General features: G+C 42.6%; 1 protein-coding gene across 1 annotated transcript in view; it reads right to left on the reverse strand.

Moving 5' to 3' along the window:
• Nucleotides 1-1,477: 1,477 nt before the first annotated feature.
• TKTL1 (transketolase like 1) overlaps nucleotides 1,478-26,160 on the reverse strand; it is a 38,140-nt gene continuing 13,457 nt past the window's right edge. The window contains exons 2-13 of the mRNA XM_044682895.1: nucleotides 19,384-19,453; nucleotides 13,814-13,911; nucleotides 11,327-11,518; nucleotides 10,181-10,308; nucleotides 9,344-9,537; nucleotides 7,807-7,971; nucleotides 7,563-7,719; nucleotides 6,266-6,396; nucleotides 4,752-4,835; nucleotides 2,417-2,513; nucleotides 2,109-2,228; nucleotides 1,478-1,650 (exon numbers count right to left, since the gene is read on the reverse strand). Of these exons, the coding sequence (XP_044538830.1) occupies nucleotides 1,478-1,650; nucleotides 2,109-2,228; nucleotides 2,417-2,513; nucleotides 4,752-4,835; nucleotides 6,266-6,396; nucleotides 7,563-7,719; nucleotides 7,807-7,971; nucleotides 9,344-9,537; nucleotides 10,181-10,308; nucleotides 11,327-11,518; nucleotides 13,814-13,911; nucleotides 19,384-19,453 (1,609 nt within the window). The remainder of the gene's footprint in view (nucleotides 1,651-2,108; nucleotides 2,229-2,416; nucleotides 2,514-4,751; nucleotides 4,836-6,265; nucleotides 6,397-7,562; nucleotides 7,720-7,806; nucleotides 7,972-9,343; nucleotides 9,538-10,180; nucleotides 10,309-11,326; nucleotides 11,519-13,813; nucleotides 13,912-19,383; nucleotides 19,454-26,160) is intronic.

Raw genomic sequence — 26,160 nt, forward strand, 5'->3', positions numbered from 1 at the left:
TATGGTCTTGAACTTGTGATCTAGTATATGTCACTAGGCCTGACCTGGGGTTCAAAACCTGGTACCACCCAACACCACTCACTCTTTTCCTTTGCATCACTACTCCAGGCTCCTCCACTCCCCTCTCTTCTATCAAGCAACTCCTAAGTCATTACGAAATGACTTCTATTACCAATGACTAGTATTTCCTGATCACTTCAACCAATCCACATCTCTCTGTTTTTATCACTGCCTTGGATTATTTCGTAAGTTATGATATTCTTTGGGGGTATAAAAGAAGGCCTCTCACAATGGTGGAGTCTTTTGGTCTTGACCAGAAGTCCAGCTTTATTGTGAGACTTGGCCCTCTTAAAATAAACCTACCTTCATTTGACTTGGAGACTGAATTTATCTAAATTGCATTTGTTCCCATGGTTAGAAATTATGCAACACCACCTCCCAAAAATAGGAGTCACAAAAAGTCAGAAACTACTGAAAATGCCTGAACATGTATCTTCTTCATGTATATTCTACCTTCAAAGAGACACATAGAAAGACATTCAAGGTCATTACAGAAATACAGCAATTATTCAGTTAAACTTGTTTGAAAAAAAATTTCAGTCATTTTTCTTTAAGGTTTGAAAGAAAAAAACTTTGATTAATAATTGCTGAACCCAGTTTTTCCACCCTTGAGTAAATGAAAGTAGACCCAAGTCAAGAATACAAAGATTCTGAAACAATAAAGCAATATCAATTTTTTTATGCTTTTTATTGAATGCCACAGATACACAGTGTTTCTATAATTAAGTAAATAGTTTTAGTTTGAACACTTAGAAGTGAAACAGTTAGAAGAGCTTACAACACATAAAAACCACAAGATCAACTAGAACTAATGGGTTGGGGTTTTTTGTTTGTTTGTTTGATATAATCTCCTTGCAGAAGGAATACAGCAAGGGAAACCGTACAGCATAAAAGCTCTCTTTCCTGCTTTGTGGTCCCAGAAAACTAGACTTGAAATGAAGGCAAACAGTTTAGGAAAACTGAAAGGCAACTTCATTAAGCCACTATTCAGGGAGTTACAGGTATGTAGTATATGAAAGTTTGGAATAGAGAAAAGGAATAGTAGAATTTCTTTGCCATCTACACTGTTTAGTGTTCACATATAAATTCACACATTGAAAAATTACAAATAAAAAAGAACACACATGTGCTTAAGAAACTGGGTTCTCTCTACTCTCCCTCCCCCTGACTCCCGTTCCTTCTTATCAGAACACTTACACAATATATAGTGAAGTTATAGAAGCATTTCTATGCACAGTAAATACTCTCAACAGAAACATAATGAACCATTGTTGCTGAAGAACAAACAGAAACAGCATTAATTTAGACTTGTTCTTAAAAAAAAACAACAACAAAATCTACACCTTTGAAATTATGACTTCGAAAACTCCACAAAGATGTCAGCTTCTTAAAGTAAAGCTGACAATGCTGATTTCTTTCAGTTGGTCATAATTGATTTCACAGCTTTTATGATATATTTGGCACTAATACCAAACATATCAAGCAACTCCCCAGGTTTTCCACTTCGTGGTACCCCATTTACTGCCAACTGATGAACACTGATGCCAGGTATACCAGAAACAGCTGCACACACAGCTTCTCCAATGCCACCTAGAAAAGAGAGGGCAAGGTCATGAGAACCCAAGTCAGTTTCATAGCACTACTACGAGGCTACAGTACAATTTCTCAGCCTTTACAGAGAGTACTCATCGGCACCGATAGATCGCCTGGAAGAATGTTAGAAATTCTAGGAGCCACTTTGCCCATTGAAAATCTCTACTTTATCCTATCTAGTAGGCATGGAGGTAAAGCCAAGAAAGTTTCCAGACTAGAGGTCAATGAGGCCCAGTTCAACATTTTTCAATTCGAGGGATTCCTGTGTTTAAATCAGTCTTCGAAATTTGCTTTAGTTCTAGATTTTCTATTTGAACATTTACATGCTAGAGGTTTATCTCCTATGTTGTTCTTTAGAAATTCCATGATTTGCTTTATTGACCCTAAAACCATTTCTCTACACTGTCACTTTACCAGAAAGTACTTTGGATAGGAGCAAGAGTGAAAACACTCACCTTCTTTATAATGGTCCTCTACTGTAATAATACGACCCTCGGTTACTCTGGCACTGGAAAGGATTGTGGCACGATCCAGTGGCTTGATGGTGAATAGGTCAATTATGCGGATGGAAATACCTGAAATACCAAAAGAGGGAGTAAGAGATATAGCCAGCATATTTTGGGAATGAGGGAAACGAAAATAAAAAGATCAGCCAGAGCATCTAACAATTCAGGCAAAGGCTTGCTATCTTTACTCCAATGTGTAACATAATTCTTTTTTTTTAAGTTCTATGTAATATAATTCTCCATTCTTAATCTATTACCTTCTTTTGAGAGTTCTGCAGCAGCTGCTAAAGCCTCATGGAGTGTAACTCCAGCTCCAATAACTGTGGCCTTGTCATCAGCACTCTGATAGATCACCTGTCAAAAATGTTTAAAATAGAAGGGCTACAGGTTAGGATACAGATGGCATCTCATATTCTAGGAGTTGCTGGTTTGGTTTGGTTTGGTTTCTTTTCGTTTTATTTTTAGTTCCAAATTCTCTCTCTTCCTCCACCCCCTCCCCAACCCATTGAAAAGGCAAGAAATAGGATACCCATTACACATATTAAGTCATGCAAATCACATTTCCACATCTGCCTTGTTTCAAAATGGGAGAAAAATAAAGAAAAGGAAAAACCCTGCTTCATTCTGTATTCTTGAGTTCATCTGTTCTCTTTCTGGAGATGGGTAACATTTTCATCACATAAGGTTTTTGGAGTTGCAGTGGATCACTGTATTGATCATTGTTACTAAGCCTTTCATAGCTGATTATCTTTACATTACTGATGTTACTGTGTACAATCAATGTTCTCGTTCTGCTACCTTCACTTTGCATCGATTCATATAGGTCTTCCTGGGTTTTTCTGAAATCATCCCCTTCATCATTCCTTACAGCATTCCATCACATTCATATACCAAAATTTGCTCAGTCGTTCCCCCAACTTGTTTCTTGACCCCTTGCCTTCCATCTTAGAATCAATACTGTGGATTGGTTCCAAGGCAGAAGAATGGTAAGGACTAGGCAATGGAGGGTTGAATGACTTGCCCAGAGTCACACAGCTAGGAAGTGTCTGGAACCAGATTTGAACCCAGGACCTCCCATCTATAGGCTTGGCTCTCAATCCAGTGAAGCATCTAGCTGCCCAGCCCGCTATTTCCCAATTGATAGGCATCCCCTCAGTTTCCAATTCTTTGCCCTAGCAGCAAAATCTACTAGAAATATTTGTGCACATGTAAGTCCTTTTCCTTTTATCTCCTTAAGGCATAGACCTAATGGTCTGTGGTATTTTATAGCCCTTTGGGCACGGTTCCAAATTATTCTCCAGAATGCCTGGACCAGTTCACAGCACCACCAACGGTGCCATTAGTGTATCTATCTTCCTGAATACCCTTCTAGGAGTCCACATCCTTTGGAACCTCCATGGTCATCCTTCAACTCTCCTACATCCTCAGGCTTACACAATACCCTTCCTTCAATTTAACTATTTAACTAAAACTTGCCTTTCCCCTGGAACCCTTGCCATTCAAGTCAATCATCTTCAATCTATCCATCTCTAGCACTACTCCCATTGTCTACAAACATGTTTAGGCCTTCCCTATTCTAAAATTACTTGCCTCTACAGTAACTTCCAAAATGGCAATAATTCAAAGGTTTGCTTCAGCTATTTCAGAGCCTCTATTTATGCTAGTGCTCCCCACACACATGATACACCCCAGAGACCTGAGGACACAGAAGGGCAAAGCAATCCATCTCTCAATGCCAGATTTACTTTCACGTTTCTCTTCAAAATGGCATAGCAAAGGGGCAGTGAGGGTGGCTCAGTGGATAGTGTACCAGGCCTAGAGATGGGAGGTCCTGGGTCAAAATCTGTTCCTAGACACTTCCTAGCTATGTGACCCTGGGCAAGTCACTTAACCCCCATTGCCTCACCCTTACTGCTCTTTCTGCCTTGGAACCAATACACAGTATTGATTCTAAGACAGAAGGTGAGGGTTTGTTGTGGTTTTTTTTTAATTGGGAACTATTTTAAAAATTCAATAAAGCGGAGAAAACATTATATTTTAAAGCAAGATCAGTAGGCAAATGCAGAGATCTCTATATACAGATCAGTGACGCCCTCTCTATTTGAGTTTAATACCACTGTTTTAGGGCATTGTTTTTAAGCTGCCTACTGGCAAGCAATGGACTCTACAAATATAAACACTTTTTTGTGGGAACTCTTAAAACAGTCAACTGGCTTTTTAGAAACAATTTGGAGCACTGGCTTAAATAATTATGGGCTCTTAAACAGTCAACGCAAACATCTGAATGTATTACTTCTCTGGAAGTTGCTATAGAGGCAATGAAAATGAACCCCCACACACACCCTCATCACAGAAGTGGTCCTTGGGGATGCTGCTTAACTAGAATTCAACCAACATACACTGGTGTTGTAGGCAGTTTGGAAAGTTAAAAAACGGTTCCATTTAAGGCTAAAGCTGAGGGAGCTGTTGGCTTGGGAGATAACCATCCATGAGGAGAAGCAGGCTCCAGAAGAGAGAGGATAAAGCACAAGGTAGAAAACAGTCGAGAAGACAAGAGAAGAGGAAACCGCTGAGGGCCTAGGCCTTTTTTACCTTGGCCTGTCCAATCTTAAAGTTTTCGAAGGGAGAATAGATCACCGAAGTATCTGGTCTGCTAGTTCTGATGAAGCACATTCCCTAAAGTCAATATAAAAAACACAAGTTACATTTCAGAAATCAAAGTTACAAATTATTTTTAAAAAATTATTAGCTAGAAAGGAAAAGGTAGGAAAAAGTAAGACAGACTTAATGGTAGTCCCTTTTAGGGAAGGAAGTCTGTATTTTGGGCTGAAAGCTGACAAGGAATAAGGCACCTTAACACCTTTAGAAAACACAAAATAACGTCTGATTAAACTTATTGCTGCAATGGCCTTGGTGTTCAGGCATAAGACCAAGGAGGAGCCCAGCTAATCTCATCAGAGATAAGCTCTACATGCTAAAATATCTTCCATAAGTGAATGATAGCCAGATACGCATTGTATCTGTTTGTTCTATCTTTCAGCCTATCATGAGGCCCTTCTTCCTTTAGGGATGGGAAACTGGATGGAAGCCCAGCAGGCACAATCCAGACATCTCCAGGATGGACATGAAAAACACTTTCACCATCACTAATATAATTCTGGTACAAGTTGGCACGGAGGTCACAGAATAGCACATGCCTTGCCATCCCCATCAAAATGAAATATAAATACCCATTAACATGCCCAGTTTGGTTCAGTTCCCTTGTTTTTCACTTGTGTCCAACTCTTTGTGACCTCATTTGGGGTTTTTTTGGCAGAAAAAATGGAGTGGTTTGTCATTTCCTTCTCTAGCTTATTTTACAGATGAGGAAACTGAGGCAAACAGTGTGAAGTAACTTGATCAAGATCACACATAAGAATCTCTGCTATAAACATACTTTGGAACCACCCTGATGAATAGTGATGCAAATTTTTTAAATAAAACACTGGCAAGAAGGTTACAGTACCATATCATAAGGATCATACACCATGAACAAGCATTTATTTATTTATTTTTAAGACCCTACTTTCTATCTTAGAATCAACACTGAGTACTGGTGGGTTTTATATCAGGAATGCAGGGATGGTTCAATATTTGAAAAACCATCAGCATAATTAATCATATCTATTAAAAAAACAATAAAAACCATATGACTATTTCCATAGATGCTGAGAAGGCTTTTGACAAAACAGAGCACCCATTTCTTATTTAAAAAAATAACATTAGAAAATACTGGAATAAATGGAGCTTTCCTTAAAGTAATAAATGGCATCTATCTAAAAACATCAGCATTATTTGTAATGGGAATGGGTTAGAAGCCTTCTCAATAAGATCAGGAGTAAAGCAAGGCTGCCTATTATCACCATTTTGTTCTAGAAATGCTGGCGATAAAAATAAGAGCAGAAGAAGAAATTGAAGGAATTCAAACAGGCAATCAGGAAACAAAGTTATCACTCTTTGCAGACGATATGATGGTATACCTAGGGAACCCTAGAGAATCAACCAGAAACCTGAGAGAAAGAATTAACAACTTCAGCAAAGTCACAGGATATAAAATATAAATATACCTTGGTATTGGCAGCCAAATGAACAGCATATTCTGTAGAGACAGCATCACTTGGATAGAAAACTGTGCAATTGGGAACAGTTCTGAACATGGCAAGATCCTCCAGTGCCATCTGGGATGGCCCATCTTCACCTGAGGGAATCATAAGACCAACCACTTCAATCTAATACTCCAAACATTGATTCAGTATCTACTATCCATATGCTGGGGACATTAAGTGGCAGATCTTTCTTATGACATTATTTGTATCCTTCCTGAGAATGGGTTACCTTCTTTCTCTTCAGTGAGCTGACTTCTCTCTAGTCCTTCAGGGAAAAAATGGAAAAGCCAGCAAACTACTATACCATCTAAGCAAGATACTTTTTTAAAAAGTAAACCCAGGGACAGTTAGATAGCTCAGTGGATAGAGAGATGGGAAGTCCTGTGTTCAAATTTGGCCTTAAGACATTTCCTAGCTGTGGGACCCTAGGCAAGTCACTTAACCCCAACTGCCCAGCCCTTACCTCTCTTCTGCCTTGGAAGTGATATTTCATATTGATTCTAAGACAGGAGACAAGTGTTTTGAAACAAATAATAATGTATAACTCTGTCCAAGGTCAGAATACATCCATTCATAGGATCTAACACAGCAATGGTCATACATATGGCACCTAATAAAGACAGGCTAATTTATAATCTACCTATAAAATAGTATATAATTTATCATCTATAATGATAATAATTTATCATCTAATTTATAAATTATAATAAAACTCCAATAGTCTATCTAATAGGCTGCCTGTAGCTTTATGAGCTAACATCACATATCTTCTTCTTTCAGAAGACTTAGATAAAACTTAAAAGGCAGCATATCTTAGCTGTGTGACCCTAGACAAGTCACCTAACCCCCACTGTCCAGCCCTTACTGCTCTTCTGCCTTGGGATCAACACTTAGTGTTGATTCTAAGACAGAAGGTAAGGGGTATAAAAAGGGCAGCATGATATAAATGACAGAGGGCTAGCCTTGCAGTCAAGAAGAGATAGGGTCAAGACTTGCCTCTGACACATACTAGCTGTGTGACCCTGGACAAATCACAAAGGCTTGGAGACTTGTCTGGGGGTACTAAGGGGTTATTCATTATAGATCAGCAGCTGATCAAGATCTTTGGAGGGAGTTTTCACACCAGGAGTTCCCTGCACCAATGAAATTACAGGTCTGGATCTTGGACCTTCTTCTCTGTAACCACGTACGCTTTTCCTATAAGCGAGTAAAACACAATGAACATTAGAATTCCACCTAGTCATAAGACAGTACATACCGATGGAGACCCCACAGTGGGAACCACTAAGGTTGATGTTAGACTGAGAGATGGCCCCCATCCTGATATGATCAAAAGCTCTGGTGAAGAAGGCAGCAAAGGTGCTGGCAAAAGCAATGGTCCGGTTGCGGGTGGCACAGCCTAATGCCACGCTTACCTAAAACCCAAAGAACATTGAGTTAGAGGACAAGACTAAGCCCGCATGTCTTGCCTGAGAGACACCCCCAGCACCTGACACACGCACCATGTTCTGCTCAGCAATAAAGCACTCAATGAAGCGTTCGGGGTGGTCCTTCTTAAAGAGCTCGGAAAAAGTGGAGTTCTTGGTGTCTCCATCTAAGGCAATCACTCGATCGCACGCATGGCCCAGCTTAGCCAGGGCGGCGCCATAGGCTTTTCTAGTGGCCACCTGGAAGAAGAAAGGGAGCCGAATTATAGAGGCACACTGAGGGGACGTTAGCAAGAGCCCAAATCTGTTAGCTTTAGTAAATCCCCATCTAGGACAAAAGGGACTGAGATTCGTTTGCAAGGCTCCAAGAGGTGAGGGGCAGGGCAGGAATAGCATAGGAATGAGGGGATGCAGGCACTTTCACACACCAAACATACTCTGGTTCCCCGTGCAGACAAAAAATAAATTAAAAGAAATAACAATTGTCATCTTGGGTTAACGTGTTACGGACTCATTTGCTTTAGGTCCCTGGCATGTGAGATAAACGGATGTATTTATTTCACTTGTTACTATGAGCAGAATTCTGATATCTGGACCTCAAAACTCCCCGACCGCAAAAGCTGCAGGGCCGACACCAAAATGGGTTTAAATTGTCCCAGGAACCGTTTCCTGGACAAAACGATCCCACCAGCAGGTATTGGTGTGCTGGAAAGAGCATCGGATCTGGGGTGAAAAGTCACGGCTTTCAACTTCCGCCCTGACACCTAGTGGCTGTGAACTTGGGCCAATTCCTTCCCTTCTCTAGAGAGTCTCTTCCAGCTCTAAGCGCCTACTATGTGGTATGCTCTATGGCAGGCACTAAAGATTCCGAGCCAAGCAAGGGACAACACAAGCCCCCTGCCCTAAGGGAGCTTACGGTCCACTTGGGGCTATAACATGTCAAATGGAGAATCTTTCTCCAGATCATCTGAAGAGGGAGAGGACACTCGCTAGCAGCGTGAGAACTAGAGAATGGCTTCCTTCTTGTAGGAGCTTTGAGGCAGAAAGGTTAAAGCAAGGCCCACTCCAAGCATCTAGGCAGTTTAAAACGTACACGAACAAGGGGTAGTTAGGTGACTCAGTGGATGGAGAGCCAGGCCTAGAGACGGGAGGTCCCGGGTTCCAATCTGACCTCAGACCCTTCCCAGCTGGGTGACCCTGGGCAAGTCACCTAACCCCCATTGCCTACCCCTTACCACTCTTCTGCCTTGGAGCCAACACACAGTTATTGCCCCCAAGACAGAAGGTGAGGGTTTTTAAAAAGACATGAATAGGTTCTAGGTCCCAAGGGGTGACAGTGGGAAGCTACACAGAAGGATGAAAGCAGAAATTTGTCTATATAATAAATGCATTTCGAGCTCAGGTAAATCAGAGCACACAGCAGGCACTGGGCAGTAAGAGAGAGAGGAGGAGGCGGCTACCTTTATGCTCATTAATCAGTAGTGAAATGGCCTAGTGAACACTTCACGAAACTCTGTAGCCTATTTAGGAGACAAATGGAAGGGGTGAGCGAAGAATTGAAATTCTCCTCCGTGTCTCATTACAATCCTCAGGAACCGGAGGCCCAGCCTACCTTGTCCCCTATTTGGTAGGCAGGCAGAGAAGGCATCTTGACATTTGAGATATTGACTTCAGGAACATCGTCCTCAGGTAGGTGAGGAGGCAGATTCTTATGAGTCTGTATCTGGCTTTCAATGGTCTTGATAATGGAGTCCATTTTGTCCTTTGGCATAGGCTTGCCATGCCAGTTATCAGCATCCTCGATGTCTAGGATAAAACGAGAAACACAGATCACCTAGTTTCTAGGTCAGGAAACTGAACGAAGATCAAGGGGCAGCTGGGTGGCTCTGTGGCTGGAGAGCCAGGCCCAAACATAGGAGGCCCTGGGTTCCAGTCTGGCCTCAGACATACTTCCTAGCTGTGGGACCCTGGGCAAGTCACTTGACCCCCATTGCCTAGCCCTTACTGCTCTTCTGCCTTGGAACCAATGCATGGTATTGAATCTAAGACAGAAGGGAAGGATTTTTAAAAAGAAATTAGGGATGAATAAGTGATCTATATTAGCGAAGGGGCTCCCATACTAGGAATTCTCTACTCATATGAAGTACAAGTTTGTCTGGAAAAAAAAAATCCATTCCCTCTTCTGGAGCACAGAGAGCGAGCCTCCGATTCGAGGAGCTGAGCTTACATAGGAACGCGACCTTGCATCTTAGAAATGGACAGTGTGGACCAATCACCAATGTGGGACACACACAACCTGTGGGGTCTATGAACTCCACCACACACCGTCGCAAGGCAAAGCTGGTCAAGCGGCCACAGGTATCGCTTATCCACTATCCCCACTCCCATGGCAGCGCCATATTTGTGTCGGCTCCCTCCCAGCATGGAGATAGAGGGAACTCTGGCTTACTTGGAATACCACGGCCTTTGAAGGTCTTGGCGACTATGGCAGTAGGCTGGTTCTTCACTTGAGCTGCCTTCCAGAAGGCTTCACAAAGGTGTTCCACATCATGGCCATCCACGACGTAGGTGTTCCACCTAATGAAAGAAAGTTGGTGATAGAAGGCTCCCGCCACTTAAGGAGGACACCGAGGGGATTTTTTTTATCATCTTTTATCATTTCCCACCCAGCTGTTTTCCTGGACTTTATCATCTTCAAAAATGAATTCTTCTGTAACCGACTCTTCCTCAGCATCCTCTGTTCTGCTCTTGGGGCCCCACCTCCCTGACTGGAGACTTCCTCCCAGACCTTCTGCCTTTAAGGAAGGCACCCAGGGAATTCTCCTCATCAGTTTTTTAAACCTCACCTTCTGTTTTAGTATCAACCGTCCTTCCTGGGCAATCGGGGCTAAGTGACTTGCCTAGGTTCCCACAGCTAGGAAGTATCTGAGGTCAGATTCGAACCCAGGGACCTCTAGTCTCCAAGCCTGGTGCGCTGTCCACTGTGCTGCCTAGCTGCCCCTCATTCTTTTCATCTTTCCCACCTGGCTACCTTCCTAGACTTCCGTCAATCTCCAAAACTCCATCATTCTGCAAGTTGAAATCAATCTTGAAACTCTTACCTCCACAGCTCATTTCCTCCTGCAGTTGCAGGATTTTGGGATGCCCCTGCCCCTTCGGCTTCTTTTTTTGTGTTTCCTGCCCTCCCACCCACCTCCCCCCACCCTGCAGGTGAGCAGGTGCAAGCTGCCAACACACACATTAAATTGTGAGTTCCTCGAGGGCAGGACTATCTTTTGGCTTTCTTTGTATTCCCAGCTCTTAGCACATAGTAGGTGCTTAATAAATGTTTACTGACTTTAAAAAAAACCCTTGCCTTCTGTCTTAGAATTCATATTGAGTATTGGTTCCAAGGCAAAAGAGTGGTAACAAGGCAATTAGTTAAGTGACTTGCCCAAAGTCACAAAGCTAGGGAGAGTCTGAAGCCAGATTTGAACTCAGGACCTTCTATCTCCAGCCCCTGGCTCTCTATCCACTGAGTCACCTAGCTGACTCTTTATTGACTCAAGACACAAGAGAAGAAATGGAAATTAGGAAGAGAAATGGCACGCCTTACCCAAAGGCTTCACAGCGCTTCCGATAAGCATCTGTGCAGTGTTGCAGAGGTGCAGCTTCACTCTGTCCCAAACGGTTCACGTCAAAGATTGCCACGAGGTTGTCCAGCTTGTAGTGAGAGGCAAAAGCCAAAGCTTCCCAGACAGAGCCTTCTGAGGCCTCCCCATCTCCCAAGAGGCAGAACACCCGGTAACTAGAGCCGAGAAAAGACAGGTTATACCATTCCTGCACGGTCCCAAGCTAGGATGAGTCAGTCAGTCAGTCAGTCAGTCCGTCCAGAAAAGAGACTCAGAAACAGACTCCAAAGAGATGGTTTCCTGGAGACATTTTCCCAGAACTACTCTTTACCATTCGAACATTTCTGCCCAAACTCGAGAGCGACGGTACATTGGCAACCAAAAAATTAGGCACTCCAAGTAGGTTTTTGCTATTCTCTTAGTAAAAGCAATTAACAGAATTCTAAATTTCATTCTTAGGGTTTTTACTGCTTCAGGGCCACAAAGGAAGGGGGGAAATCCAGCCTGCCAGAAAATCAGTTCCTTTGTTTTCTAAGAGAACCAGCGATATCGCAGTGATGTCTTCACTTGCATGGGAGTCAGACTGAAGTGAGGTAGAATTGCACAAAGTCATCAGCCTCACTCTCTCTCTTCCAGAGTCACTGAAGTCCAGCGGCAGGACAAAAGTCAGGATGACTGGCGATGGCCAGGGAGGTGGTCTAAAAGCCTCTCCTTCAGCCGCTTCACATGGCTGAGGTTTGAGACCCCAGCCTGGTTTAGTCTGCCTGCCCAGATGGTTTAACGGGCTGTGGCCCCTGTGCGTGCTACAGCTTTTTAGAGCCACGGTGAGAGCTGGCCAATAGGTGAAGGCACTTTAGGAAAATCAGTTTGGCATTTGTATGGAGAATAGACTGGAGTAGGGGGACTTGAGCCAGGAAGAGAGGCTGAGAATCCAGAGGGCTAATTAATGTAGTCCTACCGCTGTCTTACGCACAATATGAATTTGATGTTTGGCGGTAGCTAGGTAAGTGACTAGAGCACTGTTCCTGGAACTGGCAAGAACTGAGTTCAAATGTCGCCTCAGACTCGCACTAGTTCTGTGACCTTGGGCAAGTCACTTAACTTCTGTCTCAATTTCCTCATCAATATGAATGATAAAAAGGAACAAAGGAAAGGCAGCTGGGTTTATAAATGTTTTCCTTGGGCAAATGCAGTTTCATTCTTAAAACAAAATCACCACTTTGTATTTCTCATCTTTAAATGTTAAGGGAGGAGACAGCTAGGTGACTCAGTGGATAGAGAACCTGGAGATGGCAGGTCCTGGATTCAAATCTGGCCTCAGACACTTCCCAGTTGTATGACCCTGGGCAAGTCATTTAACACCCACTGCCTAGCTCTTAATATTCTTCTGCCTTGGAACCAATACAGAGTATTGATTCTAAGATGGAAGAGCCAGGTTTTTGTTTTTGTTTTTTTAATATGAAGGGACTTACACTTCAGTCTAGTGGAGAGCAAGCTCCAGGAGGTTGTGCCAAGCTAGAAAGACTTTAAGTATGGGCTAGTGACAGGTTATATGGCTGCTGTCCTAAGCATTCAAAGGGTTGGTTGCCAGACAATGGCTTCTTCTGACCACAGCAACTCAGCCACAGCGGGGAAGGGACAAGCAAGTCTGATGCCCTTATTCCCTTCTATAGTACTGCACATTCTCCCTCATAGTGCAAGACAGAAATGATTTGTTCTCCACTAACAAAGAATTGGGAGAGGGACCAGTAAGAGGAATCTCCAGATGAAGAAATCTCCCTCCAGCGGTACAAGCTGGTACCTTCTTTGCAACTTACTGTCTTAAGAGAGTTGCCTAGATCAAAGAGATATGGGTCACAAAGCCAGTATGTGCAAGAGGCAAGATTCAAATTTAGGTCTTCCTGGCCCCTAGACCAGCCTGCTTTCCATTATATTAACAAAACATAAACCAAAAAGGCTATATAAAACTGTGATATGCTATTTTTTAGGCTTAGTCTAGAGCCATGTTGGCGAACCTATAGGACACATGCTGGAGGGGGCTGCTCCCCCACCCTCCATGTGCACCCGAGGACATTTCTCACATGACTCGCCCCTCTGCCCAGCGGCCCAACGGGAGCACTTCCTCCCTCCCCTGTCTGGGGTAAGAGGGCAGCTCGCTTGCAGCGTGAGGATACAGTTTGGGCACTCAAGTCTCTAAAAATGTTCACCATCACTGGTCTAGACTATGTCTTTGCCAGTGTTTCACAGATGAAAGAATACAGGGCAAGAGTTAAATGTTCCCAGAAGCCAACTTTTGTATTGTGAACAGATTACAGAAAATCAGAGACTCTAGAAATAGTTTAAGGAGTTGGTGCCCATTTACTTAGTATAATCCTTACCTGCAGATAGCCATTGGATTTCCAAAGTGAAAAAAAAAAGAGAAAGAAAAATTCCTCCAGGAAGCAAATGAATCTTTCATCTCAATCTCTTACCTGGCTTTGTCAAAATATTTGCCAGTATAAGCCATTCCACAGGCAGCACCAAGTCCCTGCCCAAGAGAACCGGTGGCCACATCCACAAATGAAAGCCTCTGTCATAAAAAGGAGGAAAAACAAAATGAATTAAGTTATGGCTGGGAAACATAGTAGTAGACAAGATAGACAAGAGAGAGAAGACAAGATGGGTTTACTCATTCTATTTTTGTCTCCATAGCATTTATTTTTTTAAAGTTTTTATTTTTAATATTTTCCCATAGTTACATGTTTCATGTTCTTTCCCCCTCCCCTCCCTTAGCCGACACACAATTCCGCTGGGTTTTACATGTATCATTGATCAAGACCTAATTCCATATCATTGATAGTTGGACTAGAGTTATCGTTTAGCGTCTACATCCCCAGTAATATCCCCATCAGCCCATGTGTTCCAGCAGTTGTTTTTCTTCTGTGTTTCTCCTCCCACAGTTCTTCCTCTGAATGCGGATAGCATTTTTTTGTCGGGAGCTATTAAGAGAAATTAGAATCTCAAGTAGATATTTTTATCTGGACCCCATCAAAAGATCAATACAGACCAGCAGAGCCATGTATTGATTTTTCTCCCTATCATGGTTGAGACAGAGTGGGATATCTAAGATAAAAATCTGAGATTCCTCTTTTGATTCCTTTCATAATTCTCACCTTTCTTTAAAATGCACTATAGTCTTATTGAAAAAGCTTTGGGTTCTCAGTAATCCAGCAGGAGGGGGCGCTAACACTGTTCCCCTTTGACCGAGAATGCAGTGCTTAGTACAGCCAAGGTTGAACCCTTAGCAGGGCATTTTGCCCAGAATTAAAGTAAAATAAGGAGGCTCAAAAATATTGTTTGATACCATCAAGGCTGAGAACTTCAGGGGCTTTCCGGCCTAACAAGATGTCCCAGAGTTCACTTAATGATAATACATATAGTTGATAGTTTAGCATAGGTTTTTATCTACACCTGGAGGCTTCTAAGGCTTTTGTTTTGACTATAGTAAAAATACTGCTCTTTGTAACTACATGGGAAACTTTCTTGGGCTTTTGGGGGAAGGGGATCTTTAACTTTCTATATAATAAACTGGTGACTCCATTGTACCTCGGAGCACTTTGAGCTAACAAGCCGTGCTTCCAATCTGTTTCATTCTTTACATCCGATGACCACCCTAGGCCACTCAGATAAGTCTCTGGTTATAGAGCAGGACCTCTATATTTTTTATCATAAGTCCCTCAACCTTGCTCTGGATTCTTGCACTGCTGCTAGTAGAGAAGTCCGTTATGTTTGATCATACCACAGTGTATCCGTCTCCTGGTTCTGCTCCTTTCACTCTGCACCAGTTCCTGGAGGTCTTTCCAGTTCACATGGAATTCCTCCAGTTCTTTATTCCTTTGAGCACAATAGCATTCCATCACCAGCAGATACCACCATTTGGTCAGCCATTCCCCAATCAAAGGGCAACCTCTCATTTTCCAATTTTTTGCCACCACAAAGAGCGCGGCTATAAATACTTTTGTACGTGTCTTTTTCATTATTGTCTCTTTGAGGTACAAACCCAGCAGCAGTATGGCTGGGTCAAAGGGCAGGCAGTCTTTTAAAGCCCTTTGAGCATAGCTCCAAATTGCCATCCAGAATGGTTGGATCAGTTCACAACTCCACCAACAATGCATGAATGTTCCATAGCATTTAAAGGAGCAGCACAGGGGCAGCTAGGTGGCTCAGTGAATAGAAAGCCAGTCCTGGAGATAGGAGGTCTTGTGGTTCCAATGTGGCCTCAGACACTTCCTAGCTGGGTGGTCCTGCGCAAGTCACTTAACCCCCATTGCCTAGCCCTTACTGCTCTTCTGCCTCAGAACCAATACACAGTAGTGATTCTAAGATGGAAGGTCAGGGTTTAAAAAAAAGCTAAGCATGATAGTTACTTATTGACTTCACAAGAGTCAAGAACAAAGAAACTGGCTATCTAGTACTTCTGTTAGAGGATTTTGTTTTCATTTTTAAATTTTTTTAAATCCTTACTTTCTGTCTTAAAATAGATACTGAGTATAGGTTCTAAGGCAGAAGAGCGATAACAATTAGGCAATGGGGGTTAAGTGACTTACCCAGGGTCATACAACTATGACGTATCTGAGGTCAGATTTAAACCCAGGACATCTCATCTCCAGGCCTAACCTTCAATCCACTGAGCCACCTAGCTACCACCAGGTTTAGGGAATTTGGTTTCTTAAGAGGGAAACCAGAAGGGCTGAAGAAAGCAGGCTTTAGAGTTTTGTGCTCAGATTTTCCTGCTTTTGAAAACCCAGATTAAAGAGACATCCTGGAAGCTTAGATTACATAAACATAAGTATTTTGGAAATAAGAGCATCGCCCATTCTTCTTCTTTTTGTGCCTCTCGTCATGTGAACAATCTGATCATCTTAGGCTCATCCTTCTGCCTGTTCGTCCAATAGAATATAGTTCTGCTCAGGAAGCACAATTCCATTTTATTACATACACTATGAGTTAAGGAATGTGGAATGAGTGTGAAAGCAGTCCAAGAGGGCACCATTTCTGAGAATAGCCAGGTTCAGACACAAAGTAGATGCCAAGGCTTTCAAAAGAGGATAAAGGAAAAGATGGGAAGGAGAAGGGAATAAGTATTTAGATGGCACCTACTATGTGCCAAGCACTGTGCTAAGCACTTTTAACAAATATGATCTTGGGGGCAGCTGGGTGGCTCGGTGGATTGAGAACCAGACCCAGAGACTCTGGTCCCAAACACTTCCTAGCTGTGTGACCCTGGGCAAGTCACTTAACCTCCATTGCCTAGCCCTTACAACTCTTCTGCCTTAGAACCAAAGCACAGTATTGATTCTAAGATGAAGGTCAGGGTTTAAAAAAAAATACGATCTCGTTTGATCCCCTCAACAACTCTAGGAGGTAGGTACTACTATTGTCATCATTTTACAATTGAGGAAACTGAGGCAGGCAGAGGTTAAGTCACTTGCCCAAAGTCACACAGCTAATAAGTGTCCGAGGCCAGATTTGAACTCTTAAGTCTTCCTGATTCCAGTGTGAATTTAGGATTAGTACCACTAGCTGATGGAGATTATTCACTTTAATTTCCGTCCCAACCATTCATTCACTCTCTTGCTAACTAGGACTTCTGTTCGTGCCAACCCACCTCCTCCTCTTCTCTGGCTCTTGCCGACTCGGCTTTTAGCTAGACTGCTTTTCCCTCTCCCGATTTTATTTCATATGGCTTTTATCCACTGGCTCTTCCCTCCCTTCAGACTCCTTCCCACTGATAGGGCTCTTCCTCAATCACTCTTTGGTTTCATTACAGTTTAATAACATCTAATAAGAGCTGCCCCACATCGTACCTTCACATTATAATTTTGTGTTTTGTAAAACAAATTTGTATAAAATATGCATTTGGTGACATAAATCTTATTTTGGTATATTTTCTATTTAGCACCGTGCTTGGCACATAGTAAGTGCTTAATAGATGTTTACGGACTAGCTTAAGATTTAAAAGGATATATATATATATATGTATGTATGTATGTATGTATGTATGTATGTACGTATGTTCCTCCTTGATGACAAGAAATTCTTCTTTTTCCGCCAGCTTTGGTTTTTGCATAGCCTTCATTTCCGCATACGTCCCTTCCCTCTCTCTGCTGCCCAGCTGGCCATCTTATGGAACAGAGCAGAGGAAAGAAGTACTTTGATAAAGTCAACGCAGTCACTCTAAGTGACGGCATATTCTCATTCCTCTTCCCTCTCTCTCCGTCTCGGTCTCTTTCCCCCTCTCTCTGGGCCTCTCTCTGTCTCCCCACCCCAACTCTGGGGCCATTATGGCTGTGGTGTTCATTTTCATTTGCGATGCTCTAGTTGTTGTCAATATCGCTTTCCCGGGTTCTCATTCGGCCTGCAGGAGTTCACGTGCTTCTTGGTAGTCGTCACATCCAGCGTTCTGGGCAGCACTCCATGCACTCTGCTCGCGTACGACAATCGAGCAATCCCCCGTGGCTGGACACCGAGTCTGTCTCCAAGCTCTTTACCACAAAAGTGCTGCCCCCAATATTCTGGTGGCTGTGAAGCCTGTCTGTCTACATAGTAACCCTGCATGGAGCTGAGCTTGGCAACGCTACCATTCACCGAAGTTCTCGGTCCTGGGCAAAAGGAACAACACAGTACAGAAGGGAAGCCGAGTGCCTTCTTCTCCGATCTCGGGCAGGCTGCTGGCATTGGATAATCTTTTAAATGGACTATTTTGGGGGGGATCTGCCTACCTCTCCGAGGCTTTGTGCCCTGGAGATGTGTAAAAGTGAAATTTGGGAAATGTATCAAACTACATTTCCCGTGGTCCAACGGGTTTCCGTTTCCGGTTTTTGGGCTTGGGAAGGCCTACGTCTTGACCCAGGGAAGGGTTTAAATCTCCTGGGTTAGGAGGAAGTGGTCTCTTTTGCGAGTAGGGCTTCCAGGAAACAGGAGACAGTAATGGAGGCGGCAGTTTTGAATGCTTACAAGCGCGTGGTCTAATGATTTTATCTATCAGCATGGCTTTAATTAAAATACTAATTTATATATTTATACCAGCCTTTATCATTTTTAATATTAACAGATGTCAGAGCAGAGATTCAAATTCAGATCTCCCAATTAGTATTACCATTAGTGATAGTAATGACATTTGTATAGCACTCTAACACTTCACATCACATTTATTTTTTAAAACCCTCATCTTCCATCTTGGAGTCAATACTATGGTATTGGTAGAAGAGTGGTCAGGATGGGCCATGGAGGTCAAGTGACTTGCCCAGGGTCACACAGCTGGGAAGTGTCTGAGGCCAGATTTGAACCTAGGACCTCCCGTCTCTAGGCCTGACTCTCAATCCACTGAGCCACCTCACTGCCTCCTCCCCATCCATTCTTTTTTTTTTAACCCTTAACTTCTGTGTATTGGCTCCTAGGTGGAAGAGTGGAAAGGGTGGGCCATGGGGGTCAAGTGACTTGCCCAGGGTCACCCAACTGGGAAGTGTCTGAGGCCGGATTTGAACCCAGGACCTCCCGTCTCTAGGCCTGACTCTCAATCCACTGAGCTACCCAGCTGCCCCCTCACATCACGTTTAAAAATCACCTCAGATGTTGACCTAGTTGACCCTTAAACAACCTCATGCTCTTTTCCTCCTGGTACAATTTGATCTCTTGTTCCAGAAGCCAGAATTGCAGCCTCTAGTCAGTGTCTTTATTGTGATCGAAATCCCCACGTATCCACCCAAGTCTTCTCGACCCTCTTGAGGATCCAAAGCTCCAAGCTCCAAAATTGCCTAATTCCCAAAATCTTCATGTTGTTCGTCTCATCTTAGCCCTAGAAGGAGAAGAGATCTCACTAACTGACGCTAATGTCTGAACTAGTAAGCGCTTTACCCATCCCCGGCAGTGTCGGCATTCTTAATTAGGACGCTTGCTCACCCCAGTGAGTTCCGAATGGACGGAGTCTGAGGCAAGATTCTTAAAGAAGATATTTCTGTTAGAAATCTACTCCCCAGAAAGGAGGCTTGCGCTGTGTCACCGAGACCCCCAGGGCGACGCTGCAGACAGTCCCCAGTGTGGGACCAGGAAGGGACAGGCCTGATCTGCACCTAACCGAGGCAAGGAGAGCTTGTGGACCCGAGCTAGTATAGAAGCAGGCAGCAACCCCTGAGAGGGGCCCCAGTTTCAGCACCCAGCTTAGTCTGAGGCTTGTAGCCAAGTAACCAGGGCAAGGAGGCAGGCCATGAAGGCCTAACACAAAGCCTCAATTCAAGAAGGAAGGCTAGAAGATGATGTAACCCCCCCAAAAAAAAAACAGATTTCCCCAATAAAGAACTGATGGAAAGAGAGAATCTAAGACACAAACCCAGAAAAGAATGACCTCCAAAATATTTACAGGGAAAACCTTGAAGAAAAAAAACAGAGCAAGAGCTTTAAATAAATAATAATATTTTAAAATAAATTAGGATTGGATTATAATATATTTATAACCCAGTGGAATTGCTTGTCAGCTCCGGGCCAGGGGAGGGGAAGAGGGGAAGAAGACAACAAGAATCATGTAACCGTGGGGGAAAAATTTTAAATAAAATAAAAAAATAAACTGAAAAGTGTTCAAATTACTTTATAAGTGAAAATGCTAGTGGAAAGAATTGGAAAAGAAATCACGGCTTTATAGGAAAGATTTGTATTTGGGCAAGAAGTACAAAACTTTGCCCAAATAACAGATTCTTTGAAAATAAGGGTGGCCCAAGAGGAAGTGAATGACTCTATGAGACAATCAGAAATATGAAAGTGAAAAGTCTGACAAAAAATATTGTGATTTCGATCACAATAAAGGCACTGACTAGAGGCTGCAATTCTGGCTTCTGGAACAAGGGATCAAATTGTACCAGGAGAAATGTTAAGTAGCCAAAACAACTGACCTAGAAGGCAAATCTGAGAAAGAATTTTGGAATTACCCATTGATAAACGGTCAAGCAATATGAACGGGCAGTCTGGAAAGGGGGAAATCCAAGCTAATAAGAGCTAAGAATAGGGGGGAAATGCTCCAAATCACTATTAATGAGAGAAATGTAAATTAAAGCAATTTTGAGTTTCCACATCACAGCCCGCAGATGGGCAATGAAAATGTTGGAGGGGCTGCAGGAAAACCGACACGCTCATACATTACGCGTAAAGCTTCTGGAAATCGGTTCGGAATTCTGCGCCCTAAATCATTCAGCTGTGCATGCCCTTTCACCCAGCTATACCGCTACTAGGCCTCTATCCCAAAGATCTCAGAGAAAGAGGAAGAGAACCCCCACTTACAAAACTACTTAAAGCAGCCCTTTTTGTAGCAGCAAAGTCCTAGAAACTGAGGAGGTGCTTGTAGGTTGTGTAGCATGGCTCAACTTGGAGCAGAGAGAAGTAATGGGATACCATCATGCTATCAAAAAATGAAGAAAGACACGGTTCCAGAGAAACTTGGGAAGATTTGTATGAACCAATGTAGAGCCAAGTGAGCAGGACCAGGAGAGCAATTCATTCAAGAATAGCCTTGGAAAAACAAGAATTCTGACCAATGCAATGATCAACCAGGATTTCAGGGGACTGATAAATAAAGCAGGCTACTGACCTCCTGACTGGGAGTTGCTAGACTTGGATGAAACATACTGTTTGGAAGTAGCCAATGAAAAAAAATTTTTTTTTGCTTGACTATGAAATATTATTATTATTATTATTATTATTATTTTAAATCCTTTAAATCTAAGACCTTCTGTCTTAGATTCAGTACTGTGTATTGGTTCCAAGGCAGAAGAGCAGTAAGGGCTGGGCAATGAGAGTTAAGTGATTTGCCCAGGGTCACCCAGCTAGGGTTGTATTGTTCTTAATAGAAGAAGAGTTACATTTCAATCCCAGCCAATGAAAACTTTCAAGCAGGAAGCAAAATACTTAAATGCGATACAGTCATTCCACAATACTAACCCAGTGACCAGTAGAGGTATCCATTCATGTTAATTTGCTGATTATTGCTGAATGTTGAAAAGCCAGCAGGAAAAAAACAACACTAGAATCATTAAGCATCTAGATCAGTGGTTCCCAAACTTTTTTGGCCTACTTTGGCCCCCTTTCCAGAAGAAAAAAATATTCCTTAGTGCCCCTGGAAATTAATTTTTAAAAAAGATTTTCATAACAATTAATAGGAAAGATAAATGCACCCTTGGCCATCACTGCCCCCTGAATCGCTGCAGCACCCATGGGGGGCGGTAGCGCCCACTTTGGGAATCACTGATCTAGATGTTATTTTATGTTTCCTTTTTCCTCCCCTCCCCCAATAATTGGAGGGTGGGGGCATGGGGAAAAGGAAAGTAAATCTTGAATTTAAAACAATTTAGTTTTTAAAAATTATTGGGGCAGCTGGGTAGCTCAGTGGAGTGAGAGTCAGGCCTAGAGACAGGAGGTCCTAGGTTCAAACCCGGCCTCAGCCACTTCCCAGCTGTGTGACCCTGGGCAAGTCACTTGACCCCCATTGCCCACCCTTACCAATCTTCCACCTATGAGACAATACACTGAAGTACAAGGGTTTAAAAAAAATTAAATTTTTTTTAATTTTTAAAAAGGATACTGTATTTTGTCAATTTTTTCTGCATCTATTAATCAATATATATGATCTTTTTTTAACCCTTACTTTCTGTCTTAGTAACAAGGCCAAGGCAAATAGGGTTAAGTTGACTTGCCCAGGGTCGCCAAGCTAGGAAGTATCTGAGGCCAGATTTGTACCCAGGTCTTCCCAGCTACAGGCCCAGCCCTTTACCTACTGAATCACTTAGCTGCCCTAATATAATCTTTTTTTAAATTATGCTTATCGTTTTCTAATATTTAACCAACTCTGTATTCCAGGTATCAATGCAACCTGATCATAGTGGCTAATTGTTTGACTGTGTTGCTAATTTTCCATCAATATTCATTAGAGATATTGATCTATCATTTTCTTTGTCTCCTTTCTTCCCAGTTTGGGAAATAACATCATTTTTGCTTAAGAGGAGTTTGGAAAAATAGAGAAAAGGAAGCATCCTATCTATAATCTAGATAAAATTGGAGTTGAGTCTTCTGGTTGTTTACAAGTACATTCTATCCGGGCCTAGGATTTTTTCTTTTAGGAGTTCATTTATGGCTTGGTCAACTTCTTTTTCTGGGACCAAATTGTTTAAAGTCTCTATTCCTTGTTCTATTGATCTAGCTATTTTACTTTTGCAAGTATTCATATATTTCATTTCAGTCATAAGATCTGCTGGCACATAATTAGGCAAAATTATTTCCACCAATTTTCTTACTTCTTTGTTATCTGTCATTTCTCCTTTTTTAATTTTCTGTTTAAAAACTTTTCGTGTTTTATCTTTTCCAATTACACGTCAAGAGAATTTTTTTTAATTAATTTATTTTTTTAAACCCTAATATCTTTTATATATATCTTTCTATATTAATTTTATTTGTTACAGGGCTAGGCAATGGGGGTCAAGTGACTTGCCCAGGGTCCCACAGCTGGGAAGTGGCTGAGGCCAGATTTGAACCCAGGACCTCCCGTCTCTAGGCCTGACTCTCAATCCACGGAGCTATCCAGCTGCCCTCACGTCAAGAGAATTTCTAACCTTCACTTTTTATGATTTTGAATTCCAAATTCTCTCCCACCATTTCTCCTTTACCCTCGCCCACTGAGAAGGCAGGCAATTTGGTAAAGTTTACACACGTACAGTCATACAAAACATATTTCTGCATTCGATATGTTGTGAAAGAAAACACAGACCAAAAAGCAAGAAAAATAAAGTAGAAAATAGCACGCTTCAATCTGGATTCAGACTGCATCAGTTCTCTCTCTGGAGGTGGATAATATTCTTCATCATAAGTCCTTCAGAACTGTCTTGGGTCATCATATTGCTGAGAATAGCCAAGACATTAACAGTTGCTCATTGTACATTATTGCTCTTTCTGGGTGCAGTGTTCTCCTGGTTCTGCTTACTTTACTCCGTACTGGTTCATGTAAGTCTTTCCATGGTTTTCTTTCTTTTATTTTTTTTAAACCCTTAACTTCTGTGTATTGGCTCCTAGGTGGAAGAGCGGTAAGGGTGGGCAATGGGGGCCAAGTGACTTGCCCAGGGTCACACGGCTGGGAAGTGTCTGAGGCCATATTTGAACCCAGGACCTCCCGTCCCTAGGCCTGGCTCTCAGTCCACCGAGCTACCCAGCTGCCCCGTTTCCTTTCTTTTTAAAAGCTATTTATTTATTTCTTTTCTTGCCTGAAAGCATCCTGCTCCTCATTTCTTATAGTGCAGTAGGATTCCATCCCAATTCTATACCACAAAGTGTTCGGCCATTCCCCAATTGGCGGATATCACCTCAGTTTCTAATTCTTTACCACTGCAGAAAGAGCTACTCGAAATATTTGTGTATAAATAAGTCTTTTTCCTTTTTCTTTGCTCTCTTTTGGGGGTACAGACCGAGTAGTGCTATTACTGAGTCGAAGGGATATGCACAGTTTTATAGCATCTTGGGGACAGTTCCAAAGTGTCCCACAGAAAGGCTGCACCAGTTCACAACTCCACTAACAATGCATTAGTGTCCCAATCTTCCCACATCCCCGCCAACATTTCTCAAGTTTCTTCTTGATCACATTAGCCTCCTTTTTGATTTTCAGTTTTAGTTACCTGGTTTTCCCCTCTCTTTTTGATCAAATTAACTAATGAGTTTATCTATTTTAATAACCCTTTTGAGAAAAAGAGGAAGAACCCACTGAAGTCTCCAACGATTATTGAATGGCTCTCTACTTCTCCCTGGAGTGTAATCAGCTTCTCCCTCAAGGGTTTAGTTGCTATGCAATTCCCTCCTTCTGTAAGTGCCTTTAAACATAATCTCAATCCTGGCTTCTCTTTTTTAACCATGTCTAGTTTCATTATTGTCCTGTCTGAGATCATGACTGGCAACCCTGTGGAGTCACTTCAGGTATAATAGGGGCTATCTTCTTCCTTTTAACTTGCAAAAAAGTAGGGCTGGAAAAGTTATAAGGATAACTTTATCTTGCAAAACTGAATATGATGTGGGGGGGAGCACCTAGGTAGGTAGCTCAGTAGACTGAGAACTAGGCCTAGAGACAGGAGGTCCTGGGTTCAAATATGATCTCACACACCTCCTAGCTGTGTGACCCTGGGCAAGTCACTTGACCCCCACTGCCCAGCCCTTACCACTCTTCTGCCTTGGAACCAATACACAGTATTGATTCTATGATGGAAGAGAAGGGTTTAAAAAAACTGAATATGGGGCAGCTGGGTAGCTCAGTGGAGTGAGAGCCAGGCCTAGAGATGGGAGGTCCTGGGTTCAAATCTGGCCTCAGACACTTCCCAGCTGGGTGACCCTGGGCAAGTCACTTGACCCCCATGGCCCACCCTTACCACTCTTCCACCAAGGAGCCAATACACAGAAGTTAAGGCTTAAAAAATTTTTTTTAAAAACTGAATATGATGCTACAGAAGGGAAAAACAGGATCTTTAGTAGAACAGAGGACTTTGAAGCACTGCTACTGAGAAAGCCAGAGCTGGGTTGAAACGCAAATATAGGAGGCAAGAGAAAGCCAGCAAGCAAAGAATCAATTAGAAGGGAGAGCTACAGTGCTTACATCCATTGTTGTTTCAGAATGCCGCTGCCTTCAAGGGTCAATGGAGGAACAAAGGAAGATCAGCTCAGGATATGGGTTTGGTTTAGGGCTTGGGAGGAGGGGTGTGATTACAGATAATTTTTAAAAGAGAGGAGAAAAAGGATAGAGGAGGAAAGAAATAGGGAAGAGGAGGAGGGAACTTGCTATTTGTCATAATTGGGGTCTATCAAAAGAATATACCAAGACAGGAATGAGGAGAAGCAGCATCCGCTGGACCTCTCATGCCAGTCTGAGCCAGGCAAAGGTGGTCTCTCACACACCCACCCAAGCAGAGTTTAATATAGAAAAGTCCATTAAAGTCAACAGGGAAATATGGGCTAGAGAGAAGGAAAGGGCAGGGATGTGGTGTTGTCAACAAGTTTCAGCTATCGACTGCCGGTAAATGGAGGGGCCTGGGCTTGGGCAGAGGGGTACAATCGGAGCACTCCATTCCACTCGATTGTATTTGTGTGTGTGCTCTGACTCTTTAGTCTTCATACCTCTTTTCTTCCTGTGAATCTTTGCTGTAATGTTTCTTTTCTTTGTCCTCCCCTCACCCCCTGCTTACTGCACAGGTGCCTGTAAAGAGAGTACTTTGTATATCTTGAAGTGCTCCACAAATGTGAGTATTACCGGCCGCTCCTTTTCTTGTTACGACCCCGTTTGTAACTTTAGGCTAAACAGTTTACAGCTGTATGCACTTGGGAAGAAAGATGATTGATAAAGCCAACAAATTCTGTGCTTTCGGTATTCTATAGCTAACCCCTGCTATGTAAATAATAAAATGAAGGCAGCTAGGTGACAGTGGATAGAGTGCTGGGCCTGCAGATTCCTCCTTTTCCCGAGTTCAAATCTGGTCTCAGACACTTACTAGCTGTGTGACCCTGGGCAAGTCACCTCACTCTGCCTCAGTTTTCTCATCTATAAGATGAGCTGGAAGAGGAACTGGCAAACCACTCCAGTATCTTAGCCAATGAGGTCACAGAGAATTAGACATGACTGAACAACGGGAAAAAACCAATGCAATTTGTAAATGCAAATTATTATGTAAACAACAAATTATACAGCATATCAATTCCAAGGCTAATGATTTCTTTTTTTTTTTTTTAACATTTTTAAACCCTTAACTTCTGTGTATTGGCTCCTTGGTGG

This window comes from Gracilinanus agilis, chromosome X, assembly GCF_016433145.1.
Source record: "Gracilinanus agilis isolate LMUSP501 chromosome X, AgileGrace, whole genome shotgun sequence".
NCBI lineage: Eukaryota > Metazoa > Chordata > Mammalia > Didelphimorphia > Didelphidae > Gracilinanus > Gracilinanus agilis.